The sequence below is a fragment of the Leptodactylus fuscus genome, chromosome 3, assembly GCF_031893055.1.
Source record: "Leptodactylus fuscus isolate aLepFus1 chromosome 3, aLepFus1.hap2, whole genome shotgun sequence".
NCBI classification, from domain to species: Eukaryota; Metazoa; Chordata; class Amphibia; order Anura; family Leptodactylidae; genus Leptodactylus; species Leptodactylus fuscus.
In genome coordinates this window covers 52,441,780-52,454,260 of record NC_134267.1, presented here as the reverse complement: position 1 = coordinate 52,454,260, position 12,481 = coordinate 52,441,780, and the positions used below count along the sequence as shown (strand labels likewise).

Genomic DNA, 12,481 nt, shown 5'->3' with positions numbered 1-12,481 from the left:
CACCCAGCGTAAATAGGGTTTTATTTAAAAAAACCAGGTAGGCATTTTCTGCGGAATAATCTAAGGACATTGGATGTGGTAAACACTGATTAACCTCATAAACACTCAAGCGGTCCTTTTTAGATTTATTTTTGGAGAATGTAAAATTATCTTTTATAGTAAAGGAACGATAAATTCCAACCTAGGCTGTAGCGGTGTGCGGCGTCTACACAGATGTTTATTGAAATATTGATTTGAATATTTTTTTTTTCTTTTTTGTAGATTATGAGCCCCATATAGGGCTCACAATGTAATTTTTATTTTTTTTTTCCTATCAGTATGTCTTTGGAGTATGGGAGGAAATTCATGCAAACACGGGGAGAACTCTTTGCAGATGTTGTCCTTGGCAGGATTTGAACCTAGGACTCCAAAGCTGCTGTGCTAACCACCGTGTTGATTTGAGAATGGATAAGAAGATTTATTAAAAAAAAAAAAAAACTTTTTTTTTTTTTTTTAATTTGAGCCTGCGCATGCTCCCTTTCCACAGCTTCTGGCACCAGGAGACTGCAGGAATAGGTTATCTGTGCAGGGTCCCCCACAGCTCAAATACTGATAAATGCTTACTCCACAGGACAGGCCAGCAGTTTGAAAAATCCATTTGGGTCTAAAAAGCCTCTTTTAAAACACGCAGTTATACTGCTGGTTTCTCTCCAACATTCCTTAGAGGGAGTACTGCACTTTGGCCAGTCCCCACCTGTTAGTAGGGTCCCTTGACAATAAACTCCAAAAGTGTCGTCCTGCTGAAACCACCGGCTATCATATGTGATATGTTGGAAGACCTGGCAGTAAGTGTTCAGATTTCTCAGCGCCGTTACTGAATAAAATGAAACATTACATACTAGCCTAGTCTGTATAAGGGCTCGTTCACACTGGGCAAGAGGGGGCAGATTTGACGCTGAATCCACCTCAGAATTCGCCCCCTCACAATAGAGGTCTATGTAGACCGCTAGCTTCCTTTTTTCTGTGAGTGGTACGTTCCCGCTCATGGGAAAAAAGAAGCGAGCTGCCCTTTCTTCAGGCTGATTCAGACCCAGCGTCCGCCTCACGATAGCACCCCCCGGACTAGGCCCATTTATTTGGGTCTACTCCGGAGCGGGAAGCCGCAACTGTCGGAAGCCGCGACAGTCGCGGCAATCACATTTTGGTCCTATTCTGATGCGGCTTCCCGCATCAAAATCCGTACCAAAATACGCGGTCACTAGTCCCGTGTGAACTAGCCCTGATGCAGAACAGGACAGGTCCTCCAGAGGAAGAGACGCTCTTTGTAACTACTCTCCATCTGAACAAGAGGACCCCTCTATTAACTCCTAATTCACTAAAGAGATATATAAAAATGATGGGGCAATTTCTTTTTGCATATTACAAGTTGTATGCAAATGTATCCAATCAGATTCAAGCTGCCACTGATTGGAAAATAAAAGATGTGATCTGATTGGTTACTATGGACAGCAGATCACATTTTTTCCCGTAACTTTTTGTACATGAGGCTCACTTTAAGAATTACTATCTTCATTAGAGGGGTTGTACAGGTCTTGACATTTTTTGTTGCTGATCAGTCGGATTCCAACACCCGAAGCACAAACCTATATGACCACTGGTAGCTGTATACAAAGTCTACGAGTGGAAGCAGCTCTGCTCCTATACAAGTGAATGGGAGAGGGGATGCAGTTCCAGGTAATACTGCTACACTGTACAGCCTGGAAGCTTTGTACAATGTAGATGTGCCTGGAATTGAAGCCCCGCTCTCGCTCACTTGAATACCTAGAATACAACTTCTAGGCCGCATCAGTTGATCGGTTTGGGTTTCGGAATCTGACGGATCTGATACTGATATCCTCTCCTGTGGTCCTGTGGATAGGTCTTCACTATCAAAAATGACCAGGTCCTGGAAAACCAAATTAACTAAGATGTCCACATTCTCACTGACACAAATAGTCATGACTGGGAAGTAGTTCATTTGATCCCAATGATGTCTCTCTAACCACACTGTTCAATCCAATCTGAAGTATGCCCCTTATGCTAATTATAATCTCTTCTGTCAAGGGGGTGGGATTCAAAGCTCCAATCAGAGGTGAAACAGTGTCAAAGCTCAAAGTAATGTTTCCTTGTCTGCTCTGGCACTTCACAGTAGAGAGCTTAAATGGCATCAAATGCCAAAACTAACTGCACTGATTGGTCAAGAACTGTGGGGGCTAGAGGAAAAAATTTCAACTGTGCCAAAATCAGTGGAGCTTCAAGCAAGACCGGTTCAGGTACCACTCTCTTAGTGGTGTGTTCAATCTACCAATAGTCTTCAAGAAGATGGTGGAATAACATTCCAGTAGACATACCAGTTCACATTTGAAGTTTTATTATTTCAACAGCTACTGTTTACAGAACATATACTTCTAGTGCAGGTGACATGGAACGGAGTACAATAATAAATAATATTAATAACTTTAGTAGCAACATATTCCGCAGCATTATGCAAATCAGAAGGTACATGAACAGATGATATTTTACATAACAATGGGACAAATGAACATATCAAACAATAGGAGGGAGGACACTCTTCTTAAGAGCTTACAATGAAGAAAGAGGAAGATCTAATAGTTTTTTTTTTTTTTTTTTTTTGTTTTGTTTTTTTTTTAGAATGGTCCAGCCATTTTTTTTTTTTCAATAAATCTGTAGATACAGGTCATATAACTGAAGCTGTATGAGTTCATCAGCAGCTGGTATATGTGAACATACAAATACTAAGTGCAGGGACCTATGTGTATTGCGGTCTGTGTAATGTGAATGTTAGGTAGAGTTCTCAGAAAGGACAAGGTTCACAAGGAGGTGTGTAAGGTAGATGAGATGGGGCTGGAGTGAAATAGGGGAGCGGCACCCGTTAAAGAATGCAAAGAAGAAAAGGTGGTGGTGGTGGTAAAAGGTCCTCTTTAGGGGCAGTGTTTGTTACAAATAATGGATGTGAAATTAAAGGATTGTCCTATGTGGATAACCCTTTTTATCAATGCAGCCACTGCAGCAATAAGCTGGCTGCTGCTGTAACCTTCCAGCTGGGGTTAGCTGCTGGTGGCCATAAGATAATCCTTTAATAATCTCACAGTGGGGAAATTTCAGATGGGTGAAATGCAGTATGCTGACTACCTTGTTATTCATGATTTGCCTAGAGTCCTAGCAGGACCCAATCTTCCCAGGAACTCTCTGCTGTGACGAATAACATGTTATAGCATGGAATCCATATCTACAACATCCAGATACCTTCAATCCATTTTTAGAAAGGAGCTCTCCAGGAGAAGAAAACCCTTTAAAGGTTCACATCTTCGTTCGTGCCATGCCGTTCCCCTCTCTGCATGAAAGCAAGCAGCATTTTTCTCTCTGCATTTTTTTTATGCGGAAACCACACGGATCTCATTATAGTCTATGGGGTTCGCGGGTTTCCTTAGGTATCCGCTTTTTTATGCGGATTAGGTTTCCATTCGGGGGATCCCCAAGTGGACCCCCATCCCCCCAGAACAGAAATCCCAACACAGATTTGAACCAGGACCTCAAAAGTTGCACTTCATATCAAATCGGAAGTTGTGTTGTTTTCTATGCCTTCCTGTCAACTAATAAAAAAGAAAGTTGATAAGATGGCTTTAAGTAAAATGCCATGGACATTAATATCCCAAATTATAACGTATTATGTTTCGTCTGCCTTTATATTATTGCTTTATTACCTCGTACACTCTATATAACTTCGCTGCTTTGTGTGTTGAAAATGACAAACTTTACAAACCTTTACACAATTAAACGAAACCTTCTTATCGGAGAAAGTATCTTAGTGAAATGCGAGCGCTTCTAAGATATAAACCGAGAGGACACATAAAAGACACATTGCAGTTTATGAAGTGTAGATACCCACCTGGAGAGATGAAAACTTGGGAGATAAAAACGAGAAAAAACTGAAAAATGGCTAAATTCAGAAACAAGATATGACTATGATGGGAAGGATTTAAAGTGGAAGGGTAACTGTTATGGTCCCCAGATGTGCATATTTTATCTTGAGGCGCCATTTGGTTTAATAAAATGCAGATCAAAGCTTGTCCTTAACCTGTAAGTTTCTTAAGGCTTAATTATAAAGGTTATACTTTCAAAGGACAAAAGCATTATTCATTTATCTGTTCTCGTCTTCCAGGTTTATCTTGCAGATTATGGACTTTCTTACAGATACTGCCCCAATGGGAAACACAAAGAACATAAAGAAGACCCAAGAAAATGCCACAATGGGACAATTGAGTTTACCAGCAGAGATGCTCACAAGGGGGCCGGTATGTTCCTTTTTATTATTATTACTGTATGAGTAGTTTAATTAAAAGAATATATAAAGTGTAAAGTGAGCGGGGATCTTTTACTAGTGCATTCTGCCACTCAGAACTTATTCTGTGGCGTATGCTGTATTTTCTATCTGTTTTATCGGATTATTTGGATACATGTGCTGGTTGCACTTTATAGCTCTTTGCATATATACAGTACAAGTCTGCTGTAAATGCCGTACATAAGCAAGCAAACACAAAGATGCAGGCGCTAAGGTAGATGCAAAAGTATGTTGTATTCCTATTATATTTAAAGGGATTGTCCAGTTCTTATTTTTATTATATAAACACAACAAACAAGTGCTTGCTTCTCCCCAGGCCTCCGTATCTCCATCAGCAGCTCCATTTGTTTATATACGGGCCCTGTGTCATTTATGTGAGGATACCATTGCAGCCAATCACATTCTGTGTATGTTCTGATGTGGGTGAGGTGCGGCTCAGGTGGGTGAGATGAGAAAAAGTCCAGAAGCAGCTTTTGTCTGCCGAACATTTTGTTAAGTGCTGTGTATTGGGCTGGATTTTTTAGGAATGGCAGGTTGGTTGGTAGTGGGACCTGTCATTCCACCCCCCTCCAGTCCACACCTTTTGGACACTCCTGCAGCGTCTCACCTGTTGAGGGTTGTCCTTGTTAGTGAGGCTTAAGTAGTCTGCGGAAAGAGCAGACTTTGGCAGAGCTTGGCTGGAAAGCCACTAAGGGTAAATTAAGATGGAGTTTTTTGGTCCGGAACTTGAGGTGGAGGCCACCTCAGGTTCTGAACCAAACTACGGGTAACCACGACTGAAAGCCGGTGCACTGCACCAGCATCCAGCCGCGCACTCCGCTCCAGATTAGGCCCAATGAATGGGCCTAGTTCGGAGGAGCGTGTGTCTTCAGGCCGAATTACGAGGTGAAACGGCCTGAAGATTTGAGCACCTCGCTTCTTTTTCCCGGGAGCCGGAACAATCTGGCTCCCTGAAAAAAGAACTGATTGGCTCCCATTGATTTCAATGGGAGCCGTCTTTTTGGTCAGGATTTTGAGGCCTCAAAATCCTGACCAAAAAACTCTGTGAACTTACCCTGAGTTCACACGGGGTATTTTGGTCAGGATTTTGAGGCTTTTTTTCCAGGAGTGGTCTGTTCCGGCTCTCTGAAAAAAGAAGCAATATGCTCATTCTTCAGGCGGATTCGCCTCGCGACATCCACCTGAAGACACTCCGTCCTCCCGTCTAGGCCCATTCATTTGGGCCTAATCCAGAGCGGAGTGCACTGCAACGGCATCCCATCGTGGCTACCCGTCTTTTGGACCAGAATCTGAGGCGGCCTCCGCGTGTGAACCTAACCTAAAAGTTATTAAAATTAAAAATGGAGTGAGATAGAAAAGACTAAAACACAAGTAGAATAAAAACAGAAATGACAGAGTAAATGAAGAGGACGGGAAAGATGGGATTGGGATGATCAGGAGTATCTATAGCCTAGTACACCTCTTTAAGGTCTAAGCATTGACTTCCGTGTTTTGCACACTTCGCGACAGAACTGTGGCATATAACAGAGTTTGTTAATGCCAGATTATGGGGATATCGTCACTCCTTAGGGAGAGACCACCATGTAACTATGTGGAGTCTTATGAAGCCCTTTTCGCTCCACTGTGGGGGATTATGGAAAGAATATGCAAATATGTTTCCCAGGATGTAGGTGGGGAAACACTGCCTCTGTATGCTGCCCTCTATGGGAAGCTCCCTTGAACATCATGCCAGACTTTCCAACAAGCCTTTAATTGCAGTGATGCAGGAGGCCGTCGACTTGTACAGTATTTGTCATATTTTATCTAAACCTATTGAGTTGCTGCAATTTAGCAGTCGTCTCCGTAAATTCCTCTCCGGTACATCTGTATATAGTATTTGAGAATGACATTGTATCTTCAAACGACTCTAGCTTATTCATTTACGTATATAATAATTTCTTCAGTATTCACACACACACAGGCTCCTTTCTTTCTTTAGGCTCTCCTGCTGCTTATTGTGAATTTTATTTTCATAATGGTAGCCAAGCAGCAAACCTTAGTTTTTGCCTAGTTTCACCTTTAGGCTTTTGTTTGACCAGCAACAATGCACTGACCCTAAGAGTCTAGTTCAGTCTGGATCAAATATTCAGTGCGGTTTGTTCAGTATCTTAACTTCAGCAGACTTCAGTATTTTCTCCATTATTTCTTTGTTCGTTTTTTTTTCTTTTTTTTTTTTCTTTCCTCCAACAGTGTTCTTTCTTCCAAATAATGAAAATACCTGAAGTGGCCCTGAAGCATTAAATAATCTTGATTCATTTTGATAAAAGTACATGGTTAAATTGTATAGCTTGAGATTTCTCAGAATTATTAATACTGGAGAAATAGAAATACTGTAAAATTACAGAATTTAAAACCTTTTTCGTAAAGGAAACTTTTCGACTGAAAAATGTTAAAAATTTTGTAATAGTTTAGATTTTTTTTTTTTTAAAGCGCTAAGAAAATTTGAAAGGAGGTGACCATCTAGGAGGTATCTCTGACAGCATATCGCAAGGATAGCCCATTAATTTATTATTGGTCGGGGTCCAATCCCTTAAATCCCCAACGATCATAAGAATGGAGGACTGCAGAGCTGATTTAGGCTAAGGCCCCACGGGCCGTAATCGCAGCGCTAAAGGGCTGCGGAAAGAACCGCTTCGTGAACACATTGCGGTTCTTTCCACAGCGCTTTTAAGAGAAAGTTCAGAGTTTTCCTCTGCGGACTTTCTCTTAACTTTATATCTACGAGAAAGCCACCGGCGTTTCCATAGATATAATTGACATGCTGCGATTTGCAAAGCCGCAACGGCTTTGCAAATCGCAGCGTGTCCGCGATGCGATCTTTTCCGCAAAGTGGAGATTGGATTTGCATGAATCCCATCCACTTTGCCTGTACTGTACAACGCCGCGATTTTTCCCGCAGCATCTCCGCTGCTGGCAAATTGCGGCGTTTACGTCCCATGGGGCCCCGGCCTTAGTGCTGTGGCTCCTTCACAATCTTTCATGCACAGCAGCACCTCCGTCATCCACTGTGTATGGGGTACTGCCAGTCATTTCCGGCAGGCTGCATGAAAGGGTGTGCTTCTGTAACTACAGTGAAGGGGTCAATGCACTCAATAAACACTATGGCTCCTTCAGTCTCACGAGCTGTGGGGTCAGAGAATTTGGACTCTCATTCACTTGGACCCTCATTCATTCAATAGGGATATATTGCCACTTGCTAAATTGTACTGAGCCTTTATTTTGGACCCCAGACCAAATTTATTGAACAGCATGTTCGTTGTCATGAAGGAACTATAGGTCCATAATGGGTGGTGTGATTTATAAAGCCAATTTTGAACCCTATTGGTGAATTCTGAATATGAGGCTCCTTGCTTTCAGGACCCCAATATTTTAGATACAGTTACAGACAGCATCTCATGCGTTAGAGGACAGAACATGTCAGCCCATTGAGATCATTGGATATGTTTAGTGCCGTATTTTCCCTATGGAGGTACATCAGGGGAATATAACACTTGATTCTTGAATTTCCCATAGATTGCAGGGGGTACTTGCAGTGAGAAACCATATCACCAGACTATAATTCTGTGAAAAGGGGATTGCCCTAGGGAAACTATGCAAAAACATTAGTAGTAGCTGTTTAGTGGTTCCTTCTTCATTCTTGTATTAGAGAGAGACTTTTTTTGATATACATATTGATAGTAGCCTCAACTCTTTTCTCAGCTCCCTCTCTTACCAGTTTGCCTGTGCTCTCTTCTTCTTGCTTTCTGTATTATTCTACAAGCTGGTGAGCAGCTGAGACTGATGGACCGGACAATATGAAATATCTCAGTAGATATAGGCATTGCCAATTCCACCTAAAACCGTCACCTTCTCCGACTCCATGACTCTGATTCCACAGCCCTGGTCCTAAAGTGGGGCCATGGGGCTATAGTCCTAAAATACATCAAAGAATTAACTTTGTAATATATATCTTGATTCTATTTTGTAGCATTTTCTAGTTCTGTATAAAACAAATATAGAAATATAGATAGATGTGTTCCTTGGTTGCCATGGCTACATTCATAAAAAGGAATGCCTCTAGTCTATTCTGCATATACACATATGCTATCTTACATGTCTAAATTTTAGTGTGTGCAGAAGTTTTTCTTTATATAAAAAAATGCAAATAATCTTATTAAGGTGTAGTACATATATCCCTATTCTACATCCCCGTTCAATAGAACTGTAAAATACCTACAATTCTAATAAAGCACCTGGACGTTGTGGTAAAGCAGTTGGAAAAATACACATAAGGCTGTGGTCCACGTTGCGACAACGTAGCATATTGGCTGTGGTGGTAACACTTACATTATGTGCCAAGCGGATGGAATTCTGGCTAATCCCATCCATACATTACAGAAAAAATTCTGCAGTAGAATACTGTGATATCAAAAACACTTGCATTAATGTAAATTCCAGCATGTCAATTCTATCTATGGAAAGGCTGGCATTCTCAGTGTGGGTATAATAGGGGCAGAAAGTGCGCAGAGGAAATCTTCAGACTTTCTGTGAAGAACGCTGCAGAAAAAAATGCAATGGGTATCCGCTTTTTTTTTTTTTTTGTTACAGTGATTCGCTGTGTAGAGGCTAAGCCTCCACGAGTTTTTTTTTTTTTTTTTTTTTTGGTGGTAAAAAAACATTTTAAAAAGGCACAAAAGGGTAAAAAATATAATAAAAAAAGCAGCTTCTGGATCTCTGGATAGATGCAATAATGTAGTGGATACAAGAGGGTGCTCCCTGGCCTACCTTGGATCCAGTAGGTGCGCTTCCTCCTGAGGCACCACCTCCTGTGTACAAGTCAGACCTGGGTGGCATGTAGGAGAGTCTCGATGTGGACCATGCTGCACTCCACAATACCAAGGCAGCACCGCCTACTGGATCCTCAACAAACATTATTTTAACCACTCCATTCTAGACTCAACCCTGTTCCCTACAGCTCCTGTTCTGATTCTTACTGAGTCTGCAGGTCTCTGCTACTTGGACTCTTTTTTAACACACAGGAAATGTCCTCTCAGCCAACCATTGATTGAGGCTTGTCACTGCTGTGATCACTGACTGGCTGAGCGGACACTACTAGGCACTTCCTGAATAGACTAAAAAGGAGAAAGTATGTATTTGTACTGTGTCAGCCAGTGGGTATGAAATATATAAAACAAAAAATTTGAGAGTCTTCAGCAGTTGATACCTGAGGAAGACATCAGAGATATCCCAAAAGCTTGTAATCCGTCATCATTACCGTATATACTCGAGTATAAGCCGAATTTTTCAGCACAGTTTTTTTGCTGAAAAAGCCCCCCTCAGCTTATACTCGAGTCTGGCAAAAAAAAAAAAAAATATTATTATTATTATTTTATTTTTATTTTTTTTTTGGAGGGGGGGTGGGTGGGGATTGTCTATGACCAGCCGCAATAATAATGTGTAGAATCTCCCGTAAAATAGTGAAGAGAGAAAAAAAAAAAAGAGCTATAAAAAAATATAATAAAAAAATTAAATGGTTAATAATAATAATCCCTCCTTTCTCTAGAATACATATAAAAGTAGAAAATGACTGTGAAACAAAAGCACATTAGGTATCCCTGTGTCTGACAGTGCCCGGTCTACTGAATATAGGGGATCTGCAGTGCTCCTGTTCCGTCGGGAAGGGGTTAATAGGAGCACTGCAGATACCCTATATTCAGCCAGACTGAATTGCAAGTGGGGGAAAAAAAAACCAGTCCTCAAGCTCAGGGAAGGGGCAGACAGACAACCAAAACACCCCCTCCCCTTCCCCAGCACCCAGCAACTACTGCACCCAAAAACTCCAACCATTTTAATTTTTGAAATTTTTCAGTAGCTGCTGCATCCCCCCCCCCCAGCTTATACGCGAGTCAATAAGTTTTCCCAGTTTTTTGTGGTAAAATTAGGGGCCTCGGCTTATATTCGAGTCGGCTTATACTCGAGTATATACGGTAGTTAACCATTAAAAAAGGTATCAACTACTGAAGACTCTCAAGTTTTTTTTTTTTTTTTTTTTTTTTATACTGAATAGACTAGGCTAAGTTCACATTACCGGAGGACCAGAACAATGAATAGGTGAACCGCTAAAATAGCAGATACATATGGAGCCCAATGGACCCCTTTGTCTATGATGGCGTCCTTTGGGTGTCCGTTGTTTTTAAATTTAAAATGGTGGACAAAAAAAGTTGTGCATGCCAATCCGCCAATTTCAGGTGGACAATCGACGGACTCCTACTGATCCCTGACACCGATGTAAGCACAGCCATAGCTGCAAATCTTTGCATTATACAATATCTTTATTTGGTCACTGATGTGTGAATGCAGATACGTAGATTTGGGGGATTTTATTGACACAGTATTTGTTACTCATGACGTCAAACCCAGAATTATCGAAGAAAAAGATTGTGCCCTTTGGCCTATGGGGAGGCTATAATAAAAACCAATGAAATGCGTTGTAGAAGATTTTAAGAATCTTGTACATAAGAGTAAAAGGGGTATAAAACAAAAATGTGACCAAAAAAATAAGGATGCCACTTGTGCTCTTAGTTTCTGAATGTCCCTCCCGCGAGATCCCCCTCTAAATCTTTAAAGTATTGCATTTTTAAACTGTTCTCCCAGCCTTTCATATATTCTACTTACTTAAACTCACTTTGACGGTATTGGAAACACATTTCCAGCTAAATTACATACATAGTCCTTTTTATTGGATATCGATTGCGCTGCCTTGCATTCCCAGGCAGACTTAATTCAACAATTCCCTAATTAGTTCAAGTCATAACCTATGTCTTGTATTCATTTACCATTAATTAAAGCTTAGTTGTTTATTACATTGCGGTCTCCATCCAACAGACAGCCACAGGAACCGAGGAAGAAGAGTCTGTGGACAGCGATGGCACAGAAGGTCAACGCTCGGAATATATTGTATAAAGTTTTACTGTTGACAGAATGGCTGCGAATCAATGTGGTCAATGCAGCAACGCTTTCTCAGTTGCTCTGTCAGCAAGACAAAAAGTCAATTGAAATATTATATGTGAAGAAAAATAAGTGATTTTTTTTTTTTTTTTAATGACCGGACTTGCAAAACTGTATTTTTGTTCTGACGGCAGACATGTATTAAACCTCAGAAATCATATTTTATATGAAGTATATTGGAATTTGGCACTGCAGGCTTTTCACCTTGGCCGTTTCAATTGCTTTATAGCCTGTTGCTTTGTTCCTCCGTGTCCTGGTTGGTGTAAACGGCTACATATTATTGCTTTTTCTATTAAAAGGGCCATTGACCATGTAATGAACAAGGTCCCAGTAATTTGCCAGCAGTGTAGAAAACTGGAGTAGTTTTAATATCACATATTAAGAAGAAAAAAAAACACACCTCAGCTTTACCATGGGAGATAATTGCACAGCTCGGCGGGCTCTTGGATTTAATAAAGTGCAATATTTAGACGGAATTTAGTTTCAGATTTTTAGAAAGAGTTTGTGGATTTCTTTTAATTTGTTATATTGTAGATCCGCAGCTCTGAAATAAACCCCAAGTGTGTGAAAGGGAGTTAATTTAGAAATGCATATTACATACTGTACATATATTACAGTAATAAAGTAATAGAATATTGATATCATATAATAACAATAACCATGTTAGGCCTGGTTCACATCTGCGTTCGGTGTTCCGTTCAGGGAGTTCGCTGGGGATCTCCCGAACGGAATACCGAATGCATTGAAAAGCGGTGAGCATTGAAAGCACATGGACCCCATCCTTAAATGGCTCAGTCAGTGGTGACTGCAGTATCTAAGCTGTTTTGGCACACGGGAGTCACCATCTTGGGGTGTATTTTCACACGTCAGCGCAATCAGCTTTCATGCCAGTTAAGACTTTGGGCTAGTTCACACGGGGCAAGAGGGGGCGGATTTTGGTGCGGAATCCATCTGAAAATCCGCCCCCTCACAATAGAGGTCTATGTAGACCGCTCGCATCGGTTTATTCCCGCTCGCATCGGTTTATTCCCGCTCGCGGAAAAAAGAAGCAAGCTGCCCTTTCTTGAGGCGGAT

The 12,481-nt window shown here is 41.1% G+C and overlaps 1 protein-coding gene across 4 annotated transcripts in view; it reads left to right on the top strand.

Moving 5' to 3' along the window:
- VRK2 (VRK serine/threonine kinase 2) overlaps positions 1-12,481 on the top strand; it is an 81,850-nt gene that overhangs the window by 21,750 nt on the left and 47,619 nt on the right. For all 4 annotated transcript variants that reach the window (XM_075267584.1, XM_075267583.1, XM_075267585.1 and 1 more), the window contains one exon: positions 4,202-4,334. In XM_075267584.1, the coding sequence (XP_075123685.1) occupies positions 4,202-4,334 (133 nt within the window). The remainder of the gene's footprint in view (positions 1-4,201; positions 4,335-12,481) is intronic.